This window comes from Lathyrus oleraceus, chromosome 6, assembly GCF_024323335.1.
Source record: "Lathyrus oleraceus cultivar Zhongwan6 chromosome 6, CAAS_Psat_ZW6_1.0, whole genome shotgun sequence".
Taxonomy (NCBI): domain Eukaryota; kingdom Viridiplantae; phylum Streptophyta; class Magnoliopsida; order Fabales; family Fabaceae; genus Lathyrus; species Lathyrus oleraceus.
Window position 1 is genome coordinate 481,052,641 of NC_066584.1, and position 18,344 is coordinate 481,070,984.

Sequence of the window (18,344 nt, forward strand, 5' to 3'; positions counted from 1 at the left end):
CAAACACAATTGAATTTTGACCATTTGTTGACTTTGGTCAACAATTGACTTTTTGGTCAACGTTGACCAAAGTCAACCATATGCCATTGCTCATCCCTGACCACTAAATGACTATTCTTATCTCTCATTTCATTCTCCATGTCCATGTTGACTTTGATTTAACCATTTGAATTTGATTTTCTTCACTTTGGTGCAACCACGCTTGGTCATGTCTTGAACACTTGAATTTCTTGCCTTAACAACCAACCTGTACCCTGCTGCACAGACCCTTGCAATCGTAATACTATAGCAGCCAAATCAGAGCATGAATTCCACAAGGTCATAACATGATGACTGAAATTGGAACAATGGTGTGAGCTAGGCCATGTGAAACAATGCCTGACCTGCATCAAGTCCTGTAGTGACCAACCATTAGCCTAACCAAGTCTAACTTGGCCTGCTACAATAAAAAGCTGCAGCAAACACCACAAACCTTGGCCTAAGTCAATGCAGCAAACAACAACATGTACACATATTCATTATGTGCCAAGGCAGACCACAGTTGAGGCAGCATTCTTCTGACCGGCAAGAAATGCATCCAGGTCCTTGACTGGTACATCAAAAAACAACACCCTGTCCATCTGCAGTTAGAGCAAGACCTTGCACCCCGTCAACCTTATCCTTAGCCTTGGCAAGAGCTTTTGCAAGTAACTCAACAGCTGTTAAACCAGAGTTGTTCAATAATTCCTGCAGCAGCCATGACCAAATTCACCAAGCTGCCACCAAGTAATTGAGCAATGAACTAAGCTGCAGTGCAAACCTAAACCAGTGATGAACCTATGAAACCATGCCAAAACAATGCATAAGTTCAAAGTTAGTATGGCTACATAATGCACCTCAAAATTAAGACATGTCCACAAACTGAACCAATGCCATATGAACCCTGCAACCACACCTTGCAAACTAGATCAAAATCTGATATTCAGTAGCAGCACATGATAGACAACAAAGCCAAAGCATAATGACAAACAGTCCAAGCAACCATGCAAACTCAGTCCCTACATCAGCCTAGCAAATAACCATTTAACTGTTAACACAGGCATCCTGCAGACCTGAAGAAGCAGAAAAATGGACAGCAAAACATCATAAACCAAAATGAAGCCTATAGAGAAGACATGGAAAAGATGTTGAACCATATGGCAATGTTGAAAATCGAGCACAATTCAGAGGGCATACCATAACCACATGTTGAAGAAATCAATCAGGAAATGGACATTGAACATGCTGCAAAACCACGAACGCCTTGCAAATCACCATGTCCTGATTCACAAGACCACTTTGCAAGCAAGTAGCAGCTGAACCAGTCGCCAAGTCAGAATTACTGCAAGCCTTGAGATCATGAACTGCTACATGAGTAAACTTGGTAAGCAAACCATCAAACTGATCACAAGTGAACCAAAACCAAGGCAATGCCACAAGTTGTTACACCTTGTTGCAAGATAGAACCATACCTGCAGAGTGCATAACAGTTTGCAAGCTTTCTCAGACCTAGACAAAGGGTGACCCAACTCAAGCCATAATTCATGACAGGAAACAACAGAACATGATAAGCATACATCATGGCATGGTAATTTCAACTTAGTAACAAATACCTCATGATTTTCCTGCATGCCTCATAAGAGCCAACACTTTGCATTGCTTGACCTCACCATGGCACCAGGAACAAACCTGTAGAATACACATTGAGCAAGGCATCAAAACAGTGCAGGCCACACAACACCAAAATAGAATGCCAAGTCATGAAGGTTACCATGCATCCTAAAACAGTCAAAACAGCCAAGCATCCAACCAGCCTACTGCAGTGATCCTTTGACCAAAACCAACACAACCAACATCAGTAGCCTACAAAATACTGCACCAAGCAAATGTCAAGTATTATACCATAATTGTCCATGTGCATTAGCATGTTGCAAGGCTGCAATTGACATTGAACCAGTCATGTTTGCTGCAGCAGTCAAGATAGCAACAAACCCTACATCATGGAAATACAAAGCATCAAGCCATCATGCATAAGCTATTAAAGGTCAACCAAAACAATGTAATAATCACAGACCATGAGATACATAAATCAGAGTAGATGGGCATGGAACTAGCTGATAGAAACTTGATCCTGCATATGGGAATTGAAACCAATTCATGCGACCAAAAGTTCTTAGTGCAGGCTATCCAAGGATGCATCAGTCCTGGTACATGAGCAAACCTACAAAAGAAATACTCCTCCAATTCTAAGCTTTAACAATCTTTAAGATTGAAATGGCATTAATTGGTGTTAGCTTAGAGTGACAGAAACTCTGCCACACCTCCATCTTCTCTTCCACTTCCACATCCTTAATGATTGCCTCATACACTGAAGTTGCAATACTTCTTGCTGCATCTCTTGCCTCTGGAAGCCTATCATTCACCAAATCAGCTGCCACTTCAATCAACTTTTCCATCCCAAACTCCTCCATTTCCTCATTAACCTGCTACCATAATAACACCCTTCACAAACATTGCATAAGGAGTAAATAACACTACATCAATGACAGTAGCAAACTTTACCATCTTGGAGACACATTTGGATAGAGAAACAGCAGCTTTAGCTCTGATCCTAAGGTTTTTGTGACTCACAGAAACCCTTAGTTTCTGAAGCAATGGAAGAGGTGTCATGGAACCCACCATTGATCCAAGTGCCCTCTCAGCTTCTTCACACACAAACCTTTTATCTTGAGAAGCTTTCAGAAGCAGCTGCAGCAGCTGTTGAAATTCAACCAAAACAACACAATTCATTCAAACCTCTTAAATCATTACACCAATAGAACACACAAGAGAAAATTGAATGCACATGACATACCAAGTCCCCAAATTACACATGAATGTTGTGCACAAAGGGAAAATGAAATGACATGTATTCGGAATCAGCTTTCAGATATTGAAATCAAACCAAGCTCACCAATTTCACTGCAGTAAAAAAGGTAGAGTAATTAGCCAAAGCAGTAAAAGTCAGAAAAATCCCAAATTGGAATAGAGATAAAATTCAAGGAAGAAAGCACGAGCTCAGGATACCGTTTCTAGCCTAGCATCAAACAGGCAATTTGATTCTGAGAACACCAAAAGTGGTTTGCAAATTTACTCTTCTGCAACACAAAAGGGCACCCTTTGAAACCCTAATCAGCAGAGCATAAAAGGAGAGGGGGGAATTAACGACAGAGGGACTTGGAGGCAGAAAATCTCAAACAAAAACCCTAAAATCCCAAAACCGATTACCTGGATTGGGAGGCCAGCTTCTTCACGCCTTTCACCACCGCCGTGACACTTTGTAAGAACTTCTCCTTTTTTCCTTTTATCCTTTTCATATGCTTGTTGACAGAGATATCGTGAGAGTTGAGAGAGAGCGATTCTTTGAGTTTGAGAGCGTGAGAGGGTTCGTTGATGAGCGATTTTGAGGTAGAAAGACTTCGAGAGAAAGGCTTGAGAGATGATTGAGAGCGCGATCGAGAGAGAGAGATTGAGAGCGGATACGCATTTGGAAGAGAAGGAGGACGAGGGTCTGTTCTTCGTTTCCATTTCTTTTTTTCTTTTCTTTTTTTTTAATTTAATTTATTTTAAACAGAGATAAATAAAAAAACCATAAAAATTTTAATAGGTTTAGTATCTCCTTTTTCTTTTTATTACATAGTGTATATTAATGTTATTTAGTATTCCCAATTCCTAATCCCTAAAACCAAGGCTATGGTTCTGTTTTATATCCCTCCATCATTTAGTTAGGTGGTCCAGTAACATTAGTCTATCCCATTTTAATTGATTTGTTTTCTAAACTATCTCTAGCTAATTCTGTTTATATTTCCAAGTGTTTGTTAAAATGATAACTAATCATAAATGGCCTAGTGGAGAGAGGGTAGTTTCATAATCTTAAGTGGAGAGGGTTCAATACTCATGTGTAGTACTTTTTGTTTAGTATTTTATTTTATCTTCTTTTAGCATTTCATTTTAGTATTTTATTTCTTTTAACATTTTCTTTTTATGTTTATGCCTTTATTATACTCATAATTTCATTTGTTAATAATGCAAGTTTGTTTTCTTTTAATCTCATCATTCATTCAAAACCATTTTTAATTAAAAATCATATTTTTCTCGATTTAATATCGAGCCCATTTTTCCACACCCTTGTAAGTCGATTGCTTTTTAAGCATCGCCATCAACCTCACATAGCTTACTCTTGGGCTTCCTTACAATGAGACATGTCCCTTGCACTTACACTCATACATTGTTTAATACTTCATTATTTCATTCTTTGATTATTTGATTTGATTATATACTCGTTTATATCTTACTTGTTTGATTAACTGTGGCCTACTTGTATGGTGTATGAGGCATATATTATTATTGTTTGTTTGCCATGAACAATCCCCATTCATAACAAATGTATCCCTCTCCCATGAAATGTATAATATTTATTCTTTCATTCTTTATTCATCTGTAAATACAAGAATTAAAATGAACATTCGATAACCATTTCAAAGCAAGATCAAAACCTCGATCCAACGTCGAGTAATCATTTTTCAAAACCTAACAGAACCAGCACGTACTCATCCACCCTTTTGTAAGTCGATTGCTTTATGCATCGCCATCAACCTTGTAAGTCGATTGCTTCATGCATCACCATCTACCCTTATCCCTAACACTTCTCCTTGCTCCATTCGTCGATTCTTGTTCCGATTAGGTAGCACCCATTAGATAGAACCTTTTGTATGATAACATAGGTAGGATTCCCTTATCCTTTTGTATGATAACATAGGTAGAATTCCCATATTCTTTGCATGCTAACATTAGGTAGATATTCCCATTTGTAAATCCTAAACACTTAAGTACACATTGCATGACAACTCTAGGGCAGAGCTTCCCCATTTTTTAGACCTTCTGTGCGTCTCCGATCTTGTGGCATGTCAATCCATCCTATTGCAAAGAGGTAACTGCCTAAGACTCGATTCAGCGAGCTGCGACACCTACTGCTAGGACGTGAACACATCGCCCACTCTCCTTTGACACAACTGGTGTCCTCCTTTTGTAAGTCCATGTTCAGATGGCAACCCCTATGTAGGGGAACTACGTTGCCCTGATCCTCATACCAGATGAGGTACGTAGGCAGGAGATCGTGCGAGATCTCTCCGGGCACCCCTTTTCTTTTTTGCGTGTGTTTTGTTTGACAGCTATCAGGCTCGAGTTCCCGACTCCCTGTTAGTCTATGTGTTCACTCTTTTCCTTTTTGTGTGTGTTTGCTTGACAGCTAGCAGGCTCGAGTACCAGACTCCCTGTTAGCTTGTTTGTTCAACTTTGTTGTTGCTTCTGACGATTCAGCGTCCGGTTAAACCCTTTGTGTGTGTAGGAGTCTGACATAAGTCCAACGATTGGCAGTCAGTTTCCTGCGTGTGTTTTGTTTGGCGTGCGTGTAGCCGAACTACGGCAACTCTGATTCTCATGTTCAGATGAGATACGTAGGCACAAGATGCGATGTCTTGCCGAGTTTGACTAACGACTAACAACTAATCCTTGTTTGCTTTCGCCCTTGTTGCGATCCTTTCTCTCGCCCTTGTTGCGATCGAGACATTCCCTTTCTCTTGCCCTAGTTGCAATCGAGACCCTTATTCCCGTAGTTAACCGAACTACATTATGCTCTGATTCTCATTCCCGATGAGATATGTAGGCATAAGACGCGATGTCTTAGCGAGCACACATCTCTTTCACCCATAGGTAGCCGAGCTACGAAGACTCTGATTCTCATATTCAGATGAGATACGTATGCAATGGATGCGATATCTGTGCGAGTCATTTTTCTCTTGACCCTTTTAGTAAATAGTACATTAGATAAACACACACCCTTTAGACAAGAACAACAAAAGTGGATCCCGTAGAGTACTACGGATGCGTAGGGGTGCTAATACCTTCCCTTCGCATAATCGACTCCCGAACCCAAGATTTGGTTGCGAGACCTTGTCTTTTCCTTTCCTTCTCTTCAGGTTTACTTCGAGCGTTTCCTTTCCCTCCTTTGGGATAAATAACGCACGGTGGCGACTCTTCTGTCATTTTTCTTTCGCCGGTTGTTTTTTCGCACCACTGTATTTTTCAGGTTGCGACAGCTGGCGACTCTGCTGGGGACCCGGTTTCCCTAAGCGAGTCCCTCCTAGCTTTTGTAGGTTTCTTGTTTGTTGGGTGTTTATTCTTTTGTACAGTTATTTATTTTCAACATTTACCTGCTTTACCTTATTGCATTCATGTACATATGTTTGCTGTATCTGTGGGTTCTGTGGGATGTTTGTTTGTTGGGTTGGGACTGTTCTATGAGAGATAAGCCCACTACCCAGGCTTGAGTGTACACATAGGTGTTAGAGTGGATAGTCATGAGGCTTGCGTGGCATGTTGCTATGTTAAGTTGTTCATGAGACCCACATTCCAGACGAGGTTTCTGTTGGATATATTTTGTCCTATGGGTGTTCCATAACGACAGATATTCCTTTAGAAATCGTCGACTCTGGTGACCATTTCCCGAGAACTCAGTCGAGGCCTCTCCTCCGAGACGTGATTATATTACGCTGCTCAATCCGAGGACCCCGAGACTGGGAACTTGCTTTAGGATATCCTGTTGAGGGGAGTCAGCGGAGGTCTTTTATCCCGTAATAATGCCAAACCTTCAGTGGTAAACGTATTATTCTCGACTGAAGGGCTGAAGCTGATAAACTTCTGTTCTTAGAACCTACCAGTGAGGGGCGGGCTAAATTCAGGGAACCTTAACTTCCAACCAACCCGGTTTTCTGGAGCAGAGTTTTGGTCTTGTATTATATTCCTCAGTGGGTTTCTCTTCAGACAGTGCAACCCGACAGATGTTCAAGCAGATACAGCAGTCCTGATCTCCATGTCACTGCATTGCATCACATCATTTTGCATTCATATCATTTAACACATGTTTATCTATTCCCAGGGGTTCATATCTTCTTCTTGATTCTAGTCGGGGTTTTCTTCTTACACTGTTTATCAAATGTGAGACTGGAATCAAGGGGGTAGAATGCCCTTTGGAATTGATAAACATGTCAGTGCATTTGCATATCCCATAACATGTCACAATGCTGGGGCAGTCTCTTCAACTTTACATCAGAAGGTTAAATTCCCGGTCAATGGAAGGATTATCACTGTCTGTGGTGAGGAGGACATTCTGGTCAGTAACCTGTCTACATTCAAGTATTTAGAGGTAGAAGGTGAAATTCATAAGACCCTCTGTCAGGCCTTTGAATCAGTTCAGATCAAGGATGTAGCTCCGGTGGAAGAGGTTAAAGCAGGTGCCTCTATCTCATCCTTCAAGCAGGCGCAAGCCTTGGTGGATTCAGGTATTGCTCCCGGTTGGGGACGTCTGTTGGAATTACCAATGAAGGACGACAAGTTCGGGATTGGGTATCAACCAGCGCTGACTTCTACAACTTCAGCACTTCAGACTCGTCAGGGGCCGATCACTTTCTCCAATGCTGGCGTCATCCAATATGGCCAGATCTCTGCGATCAACGATGAAAATGGAGATAGTGATTGCGACATCGACAACTGGGTGCGTCCGAGGATCCCTGGTGAAGTCATCAACAATTGGTTTTCTGAAGAGATTGTCCAAGTCACTCTTCTAGAGGAGTAATTTTTCTTTGTTTATTCATGCATGTCCAAGTCTTACGTTCCGCCCAGGGCGTAATGACTCATTGTAGGGCTCATCTATGTGAATACCTGCATTGTTTATCATAAATGAAGGACGTCTTTTGCATTCAAAATCTTGTTCACTGTTTTTCTATTTTTGCAGTTTTCAAAATTTCAAAAGAATAAAAATATTTGGCAATGTTTTGTTAGTTTTCACTCACTATTCACACTCATAAGCACATACCATCACTCATGCAGATGCACATCACCGGATCCTATTGATAACAGTTCTGCTATGGCTTGCTTCGACTTCGAAAATCCAATCTTCCAAGCTGAAGAAGAGGGTGATGAAGACTGTGAACTCCCTGAAGAACTTGCCAGGCTGTTAAAACAGGAGGAAAGGGTCATTCAACCGCATCAAGAGTCTACTGAAGTGATTAATCTTGGCACCGAGGACGTCAAGAAAGAAATCAAGATAGGGGCTGCTTTGGAAGATGATGTGAAGAAGGGGTTGATTGAACTGTTGCAAGAGTATGTTGACGTTTTCGCTTGGTCTTATCAGGATATGCCAGGGCTTGACACAGACATTGTGGTACACCGTTTACCTCTCAAGGAGGGTTGTCCTCCGGTCAAGCAGAAGCTCAGAAGAACAAGACCAGAGATGGCTGTCAAGATAAAGGAAGAAGTGCAAAAACAGTTGGATGCAGGGTTTCTAGCAGTTACCAATTATCCGCCATGGGTCGCAAATATCGTTCCAGTACCAAAGAAGGATGGAAAGGTACGGATGTGTGTCGACTACCGGGACCTGAACAGAGCCAGTCCTAAAGATGATTTCCCATTACCTCACATCGACGTTCTGGTGGATAACACAGCTCAGTTCTCGGTATTCTCCTTCATGGGTGGTTTTTCTGGCTATAACCAAATCAAGATGGCACCAGAAGACATGGAGAAGACAACTTTCATAACCCCATGGGGCACCTTCTGCTACAAGGTGATGCCGTTTGGTCTGAAAAACGCTGGGGCAACATATCAACGAGCTATGGTGACTCTATTCCATGATATGATTCATCATGAAATCGAGGTTTATGTGGACGATATGATTGCCAAATCTCAGACAGAAGAAGAACATTTGGTGAATCTGCAGAAATTGTTTGAACGGTTAAGGAAATTTAAGCTAAGGCTAAATCCGAACAAGTGCACTTTCGGGGTGAGATCTGGAAAATTGCTGGGTTTTATTGTTAGCGGAAAAGGGATTGAGGTGGATCCTGACAAGGTAAAAGTGATACAAGAAATGCCTGAGCCGAGAACAGAGAAACAAGTCCGTGGTTTCTTAGGAAGGTTGAACTACATTGCAAGGTTCATCTCTCACCTAACAGCCACGTGTGAGCCAATTTTCAAATTGTTGAGGAAAGATCAGGCTATCAGGTGGAACGACGATTGTCAAAGGGCTTTTGAAAAGATAAAAGAGTATTTGCAGAATCCTCCTATCCTTATGCCTCCAGTCTCAGGGAGACCGCTGATTATGTACTTGACAGTACTTGACAATTCTATGGGTTGTGTTCTCGGTCAACACGACGAGACAGGTAGGAAAGAACATGCCATCTACTACTTGAGTAAGAAGTTCACAGATTGCGAGTCGAGATACTCAATGCTTGAGAAGACATGTTGTGCACTTGCATGGGCTGCTAAGCGATTGAGACAATATATGCTGACTCACACAACTTTACTGATCTCCAAAATGGATCCAGTCAAGTACATATTTGAGAAGCCAGCTCTCACCGGAAGGGTTGCTCGTTGGAAAATGGTACTGACAGAGTACGACATCCAGTATACATCCCAGAAAGCCATCAAAGGGAGTATTCTGTCAGACTATCTTGCTCAGCAGCCGATTGATGATTACGAGCCGATGAAGTTTGATTTTCCAGATGAAGACATCATGTTCCTCAAGATGAAAGACTGTGAAGAGCCAGTTGTTGAGGAGGGACCTGATCCAGATGAAAAGTGGACTTTAATGTTTGATGGGGCCGTCAACGCCAGAGGAAGTGGAATTGGTGCTGTCATTACAACTCCGCAAGGTGCCCACATGCCTTTCACCGCTCGTCTGACTTTCGAGTGCACCAATAATGAAGCTGAGTACGAGGCCTGTATCTTGGGTATTGAGCAAGCCATTGATCTGAGAATCAAGACTCTGGACATCTTCGGAGATTCAGCTCTGGTGATTAATCAAGTGAATGGTGATTGGAATACGCTCCAGCCCAATCTGGTCCCTTACAGAGATTACACGAGAAGGCTGTTGACTTTCTTCACAACAGTAAAATTGTATCATATACCTCGTGATGAGAACCAGATGGCAGACGCACTTGCTACTCTATCCTCCATGATCAAGGTGGTTCGGTGGAATCATGCTCCTAGGATCGATGTTATGCGCCTTGATAGGGCCGCGTATGTGTTTGCTGCTGAACTGGTAGTCGATGACAAGCCCTGGTATCACGATATCAAGTGCTTTCTGAAGAATGAAGAGTACCCTGCAGGGGCATCCAACAATGACAGAAAGACTTTGAGAAGATTGGCAGGCATTTTCTTCTTGAACAAAGACGATGTATTGTATAAGAGGAACTTCGACATGGTTTTGCTCAGATGCGTGGATAGACACGAGGCGGACATGTTAATGCAGGAAGTTCATGAAGGTTCCTTCGGTACTCATGCCGGCGGACATGCAATGGCTAAGAAATTGTTGAGGGCAGGTTATTATTGGATGACCATGGAATCAGATTGTTTCAAGTATGCTCGGAAGTGTCATAAATGCCAGATTTATGCTGATAAGGTGCATGTACCGCCGAATCCTCTGAATGTGATGTCTTCGCCGTGGCCGTTTGCAATGTGGGGCATTGACATGATTGGAAAGATTGAGCCGACTGCTTCCAATGGGCATCGCTTCATCCTTGTTGCCATCGACTATTTCACCAAGTGGGTCGAAGCAGCATCATTCGCGAATGTCACCAGACATGTGGTTGCCCGTTTCATTAAGAAGGAAATCATTTGTCGCTATGGGATTCCCGAGAGAATCATTACTGATAATGGTTCTAATCTCAACAACAAAATGATGAAGGAGTTGTGCCAGAACTTCAACATTCAGCATCACAATTCTTCCCCCTATCGTCCTAAGATGAACGGTGTTGTTGAGGCAGCAAATAAGAACATAAAGAAGATTGTGCAGAAGATGGTCGTTACGTACAGAGATTGGCATGAGATGCTACCCTTCGCCTTGCATGGGTACCGCACTTCAGTACGTACGTCGACCGGGGCAACCCCTTACTCCCTTGTGTATGGTATGGAAGCAGTCCTACCTGTTGAAGTGGAGATTCCTTCTCTAAGAGTCCTGTTGGATGTCAAGTTAGATGAAGCTGAATGGATTCGAACAAGGTTCAATGAGTTGAGTCTTATCGAAGAGAAGCGAATGGCAGCCATTTGTCATGGGCAGTTGTATCAGAGTCGGATGAAAAGAGCCTTTGATCGGAAAGTGCGTCCTCGATGTTTCCAAGTCGGAGATTTGGTGTTGAAAAGGGTCCTTCCTCCTCAGACGGATCACAGGGGAAAGTGGACTCCTAACTATGAGGGACCGTATATCGTCACCAAGGTTTTCGATGGTGGGGCCTTAATGCTTGCAACGATGGATGGTGAAGACTTCACTTCCCCGGTAAACTCAGACGCAGTTAAAAAATACTTTGCATAAAATAGACCCGCTGGACGGTAAAAAGAACAGTCCAGGCAAAAATGGGCATCCCGACGAACCAAGTAAATGAAAAGGTTCGGGCAAAAATTAGGGATTTAAAAATGAAAAGATCATACACCCGGTAAGTTGAAAACCTGAAAAGGCAACTTAGGCAAAAATGGGTATCCCGGTGGATTGAAAACCCGAAAAGGGAAATCCAGGCAAAAGTTAGGGATTTAGCGAATGACTGCGTTCTGAGTTAGTTCTGAATCTCATCTCATGTCGGTGACTGGAAACTTTCAGAAGGGTAGAAAACAGTCCAATCACTTTTTCGGAAAGCTGATCATTTGGAGGATCTTGAAGACGAGCGAGTCATAGCAGAATTGGAACCCAATAGAAATCCATTTCACATTGCCACTAGATTAATTTCTGTTTTGCGATTACCTCTTTCCAGGGATTGCTTCCTGATGTAAATGCCTATTCAGAGGCCATTCAATCAATAAAATCATGTTATTCAGTACATCTCTGTGTTCATTTTCATTTTACTGTTTTGTTTGCAAAAATGACGTCCGAATTTTTGATAAACATTGCATCATGAAACATAAGAGCTTTACAGGTACATGCTCAATGAACATTTAAAATTGCTGTAAATTTTAAGTACTTTGAATCATCTATTCAAAACAGGTACACTCGGGGCATTTCCTTAAGATTCCCAGCAGGTTCTCACTATTGTACTCCCCAAGCGGTTGTTTCAGACTATACACTCCCTAGTAGAGTTAACAGTGCCAGACTGTATATCCCCAGCGGAGTTAACAGTGCCAGACTGTATATCCCCAGCGGAGTTAACAGTGCCAGACTGTATATCCCCAACGGAGTTAACAGTGCCAGACTGTATATCCCCAGCGGAGTTAACAGTGCCAGACTGTATATCCCCAGCGGAGTTAACAGTGCCAGACTGTATATCCCCAGCGGAGTTGACAGTGCCAGACCGTATCTTCCCAGTAGAAGTAGTTGCTCCTCAGAGCTCGATGCCATATCGATGATCCCGATCCCAGATCGATGATCTCTTTCCTGGAAGCATAACCTCGGTACCGTATCGGTGTTTGCTCCCCCCTGCTGAGTCACCTCTCGTAGATTATGGTTGCCAAAACCACTATCGCTTTCCCCAACAACAGGTCTGCAGCGCCATTCTCTCCCCAGTCAGAGTCTCGGTATCTCGTCACTGCCAGAACACCGCGTGGCCGGTCATTTCCCCACATAGTTCATTATGCTGTGCAATCTCCAACAGTAGTGCCAGGGTCCAGAAGATTGTGATCATTTCCCCAACAAGATTCCTTGCTTCGGCTTGGCAGTTTACCCAACATTTCGCATCCCTGCATGTAGAATCATGTTGCTTTGCATCCTCCCAAATCGCGTAGCATTTCCATTTTCATGGAGCATTACGTCATCGCAAAATTCAAACATACACATGTAAGCATAAAACATTCTCGGTATCCCAAGTGATAAGCCAGAAGTTTGTTTCCGGTGCTCAGACTGAAGGTTGTTCATGACTTATTATCCCCAGCATGGGTCGTTGGCCCACGTGCCGCCTCAATTATCATTTTCCCTATTTCTGCCGATGCTGACAGGCATGAAGTTTCCGGTATCCAGACCGAAGTGGCATTCAGGCCAGTTTCCGATTTTCAGATCGAAGAAGTTTCCGACATTCAGGTCGATGCAACTTGTGGCATTCAGGCCAGTTTCCGGTATCCAGACCGAAGTGGCATTCAGGCCAGTTTTTCCGATATTCAGATCGAAGAAGTTTCCGACATTCAGGTCGATGCAACTTGTGGCGTTCAGGCCAGTTCCCGATATCCAGACCGAAGTGGCATTCAGGCCAGTTTCCGATTTTCAGATCGAAGAAGTTTCCGACATTCAGGTCGATGTAACTTGTGGCATTCAGGCCAGTTTCCGGTATCCAGACCGAAGTGGCATTCAGGCCAGTTTTCCGATATTCAGATCGAAGAAGTTTCCGACATTCAGGTCGATGCAACTTGTGGCGTTCAGGCCAGTTCCCGGTATCCAGACCGAAGTGGCATTCAGGCCAGTTGTTCCGATATTCAGATCGAAGAAGTTTTCGACATTCAGGTCGATGCAACTTGTGGCATTCAGGCCTGTTTCCGATATTCAGATCGAAGAAGTTTCCGACATTCAGGTCGATGCAACTTGTGGCATTCAGGCCAGTTTCCGGTATCCAGACCGAAGTGGCATTCAGGTCAGTCTTTCGATTTTCAGATCGAAGAAGTTTCCGACATTCAGGTCGATGCAACTTGTGGCATTCAGGCCAGTTCCCGATTTTCAGATCGAAGAAGTTTCCGACATTCAGGTCGATGCAACTTGTGGCATTCAGGCCAGTTTCCGGTATCCAGACCGAAGTGGCATTCAGGCCAGTTTCCGATTTTCAGATCGAAGAAGTTTCCGACATTCAGGTCGATGCAACTTGTGGCATTCAGGCCAGTTTCCGGTATCCAGACCGAAGTGGCATTCAGGCCAGTTTCCGATTTTCAGATCGAAGAAGTTTCCGACGATCAAGTCGGAGTACTTGTGGCATTCAGGCCAGTTTTACGATTTCCAGATCGAAGTGGTGTTCAGACCAGATTTCCGGTGATCAGACCAACATTGATACTCTCATATTCCGATGCTTAGTGTTCAGACTAATGTGCGGCATTCAGGCCATGGGTATTCCTGTGTTACCATTTATTTTGGTATCCAGGTCAACTTTCTGTTTCGGTACTCAGGCCGATTTTCACCGTACCAGACGGATTCTTCTTTTGAGATTGCTTCTTTGCCGATTCTGACAGGCATTGTTAATTATTTCATAGGGATTCAGGATCAAAATCCGGGTCTTCTTAATATTTAACCATCTCCCACTATGATCATATGAAGAACGTCCTGCTTCATATTCTCTAGTTGAAGACGCTTAAATAGGGGCAACTGTCATACCCCGATTTTGGTCCTGAATTTTTTATGTTTTTTTATTCTTGTTTAGCATGCTTGGCCTAACCTTACTTTGGTTTTATATGAGGATTGGTCTTGGTCCAAAGTCATGGTGTTGTTCATGTGATTGTTAATGCACATATGGTCTTGGTCATCCAAACAACCAACCTTCTTGTGTCACAAGCCAATTGCCAATCATGCCACTTGATTCATGAATATCCCTTTCAAATCCTAATCTTATACCATCATTTCATGGCCTTGTTAACACATACTACCAGTCAAGTCATGTTCCTTTCAAAGTCAAGCATTCAAGTCATAAAATAAACCAATTGCAAAACAAATTTCAAACCATTTCAATTCATTTCACATCATTCTAAACCATCACATTTGATTCTACATAAAAAAAAGGTACAAGTCTTGACAATTTTGACCAATTGTTGACTTTGGTCAACAGTTGACTTTTTGGTCAACATTGACCAAAGTCAATCCAAAATCCAAAAGCCCAAAATTTTCACCACAATCATCAATCATTTGTCCACTTACAAGAAAAATGCAAACACAATTGAATTTTGACCATTTGTTGACTTTGGTCAACAATTGACTTTTTGGTCAACGTTGACCAAAGTCAACCATATGCCATTGCTCATCCCTGACCACTAAATGACTATTCTTATCTCTCATTTCATTCTCCATGTCTGTCGCATCCGCGAAAAACAACCGGCGGGCTAAAACAAAAACAACACAGAGCCGCCACCGTGCGTTATTTATCCCAAAAGAGGGAAAGGAAACGCTCAGAGTAAACCTGGAAAAAGCATGGTCTCGCGACCAAAGAGAATGGGATCGGGAGTCGGTTACGCAAGGGGAAGGTATTAGCACCCCTCACGTCCGTCGTACTCGACGGGATCCACGCTCTAAAAGATAGAACAAGGTTGCTAAACTGCTCATAAACATCACACACACGCACAAGAAACAACACAGGTGGGGGAAAAGAGGAACGGGCTCGCTAGGATATCGCATCCTATGCCTACGTATCTCCTCTGGAAGGAGAATCAGAGCTGTCGTAGTTCGGCTCACGCACGCCGAAACAAACACACGCACAGACGCTGAGACGTCAAAACAAATACACAGACAGGAAAGCGTGGAATCCGAATGCCAATCGCTGGACTTACATCAGATTCCGAACCAAACCAACAAACACACTCAGGATACGGACAGCTGTCATACCCCAAAAATTACCCATCATGTTTCCTAAAAAAAAAAAAAAAAAAAAAAAATTTAATTAATTAATTAATTAATTAATTAATTAATTTAATTAAATAATTAAAATAAATAAATAAATAAAACATTCCAAGCCCATTACCCACGAAATTAGTCTATAAATACTGAAGCTTCAGACTTGGAGTTGACACACTGGGAGATTCACTTGAGAAAAAGGGAGAGAAGCAAAATGCTCTGAGGTTTCCTTGGAACAAAACACTGGACAAAACCTGAAGGGAAACCTACAAGCTACTCTGCAGCAACCTCCAGGCAACTCTGAAAAGTTCATTCTGACTCACAGACTTTCAGCTCAAGCAAACCCTGCCATTTGATTTTTCTTCTCCAATCAGGTTTGCCCTATATCCATCATCTTTATGCCTTTAATTTGAATGCTCTAAATATATGAGATATTATGGGCGAATTTGATATCCTTTTGATGCATGTGTTTGACAAGAGGTTTAGGCCTCCTACCTTTGGTTGCTTTTTATGAGCTTTTAGTGAATTGAAAGGGCATGATTTATGTGATTACATTTTAATTTGAGGGCAACTCTTGGTTACCCTATTTTGCTTCACTAACCCTTTTGTTGAGTTTTTGCGAAGGCACCTAACTTTTGCAGGGATAACTTGCATGGTTTCCCACTTTATTTGTGGGATACCCCCTGGAGGTTTCATTCCGATTACCTGTACTGACTCACTTTCTTTGATGGTGTTTAGCTTGGAAGGATCCCTGGGTTTCCCATTCCTTTAATTGCTGTAACTTCGGATCTTTATCCGTGTGATAATTTTTTTTCCCTCTCTCATACTTTATCGCTTTCTTAGCTGGAAGACCTCGATAGGAGGCAATGTTTGAGCCCTTGGTGGCATTTTACTTTGAGATACATGTTTTGTGTTTTGTATTCATATCCCTGCAGGTAGCGCGGTTCCTTCGTCAAGGACTGCCTTTTTGCCCTTGTGGTGATATTTCTCCGGGGTAATCTTCGATTGCCCCCTGATTTGGTGTTCTGACATGTTTCTTTTTTTTGAGTTTCGTAAAGGTTCACATATCCCAGGAAAAGGTTATTGGCTAGGTATTCCACTTTATTGGTGGGGTACCCTTGTGGAGTTTCACCCTAAATTATTTTTTAATGTATTAATTTCTAATGTATTAATTTTTTAATATATTATTTTTAATAATTTTAATGTGGAGTTTCATCCTAATTATATAATTAATTGTAAAACTTTGCCTTTGAATAAGTGATCTTGGACCTCTCTTTGTTGCCTTACGATTACGATATTACGGTCATGTCCCGCGAACGTGGGGATACCCTTAGCAAAGACCCTTCGGTTAAATCATCATAAAATAAATTATAGTCCCTCGGATGTTGCCTTCGAATATACAACTTTGTCCCTCGATGACCCTCCGATGTTGCCTACGGTTAAATGATGATAGTCCCTTCGAATGCTAAGGTATCCTCATAGCTGTTGCCTTCAATGACCAATCGACGACCCTACGATGACCCTTTTACATCCAAAGGGTAAAACTACTTATTTCTCAATAATAAGGACAGTTTTACCCTCATAAGGATAGGAAATGCCCGTAAAGACCTTGGGTCGGTATAACTCTTAATTGCTGGCTCACAACTTAAAACATTTTTTTTTGCACCTCACACCTTTCAAAATGCCTTTAGAAAATCACCACTTGGTATACATTCATACTAGAATCATTACCGAGTTATATTTTTCTAAACAATTTTCAAAACTAAACGAGATAATCACTTTGTATACATTCATACAAGAATCATTACAAAGTTAAATTCTCTTTCCAAAAACAATTTTCCAAACAATTCACAAACACTTTTTTTTCAGACAAAAATAATATAAGTGATCGAGCAATTAAGAGCCCATGGATAACCATGGATACAAAGGGTGCTAACACCTTCCCTTTGTATAATGTACCTCCCGAACCCAAAATCTAAATTAAGGTCTTTCCTGTTCTTTTCCACCTTTCCTTATTGGATAAAAGAAAAGTCGGTGGCGACTCTTGCTAACCGCGACATTGCGATAAAAAACACAAAAAGTCCAGTTCACCGTATGACAGAACTGGCGACTCTGCTGGGGAATATTTAAAAAGAGAGGTTACCTTAAAAACAAGATCACTTATTCAATTAGGTAAGTAGCAAGAGATCATCGCGACTGTCCGGCGTATACTGGAATGGTCAAAATGATGGCTACGGTTAATGTGGCACTTTGGATGTCCTGATGTTCCTCATGTTAGTTGAGGAAATATTTGGCATTCGCGTGGTGTCATAAAAGCATTAACCAGACCTTTAGAACCCTAATTGACTCATCCTGGCCATTAGAAAGTAGTGAGATAACTGGCTTCGGTTCCGACTGGAGTTGGTTGAGACTCGATACTACACTCTTTGAGATTGGACTTTAGGGAAGCTTCGGTCAACCACTTGGTGTTGCACTGAAGTGGACTTAAGGAAAGGTCAATGATTTGAGATCCTTCTAGAACCCGGTTACTATTCTAAGACAGGTTGAACCAACCAAACTTCAGTGGGGAGGGTATTTACCTATGGAACTCACGCAAGCCTTAAAACCTAGGAATGATTGTTGTGTGACTTGCTTGTGCTTGTTATTTATCTAACAACATGACATCATAACAACATAACATCATAACATCATAACATCATGGCATTGTACTAACCATTTCAAGGATTTAGGGATTTAA

At 42.0% G+C, this 18,344-nt stretch overlaps 1 protein-coding gene across 1 annotated transcript; it reads right to left on the bottom strand.

Moving 5' to 3' along the window:
* Positions 1 to 2,257: 2,257 nt before the first annotated feature.
* LOC127098531 (uncharacterized) lies at positions 2,258 to 2,737 on the bottom strand. The gene is made up of 2 exons (XM_051037144.1): positions 2,581 to 2,737; positions 2,258 to 2,501 (listed from the first exon to the last, which is right to left on the bottom strand). Exons 1-2 carry the CDS (start codon positions 2,698 to 2,700, stop codon positions 2,265 to 2,267), a joined length of 357 nt encoding a protein of 118 aa, XP_050893101.1. The 5' UTR covers positions 2,701 to 2,737; the 3' UTR covers positions 2,258 to 2,264.
* Positions 2,738 to 18,344: the final 15,607 nt, after the last annotated feature.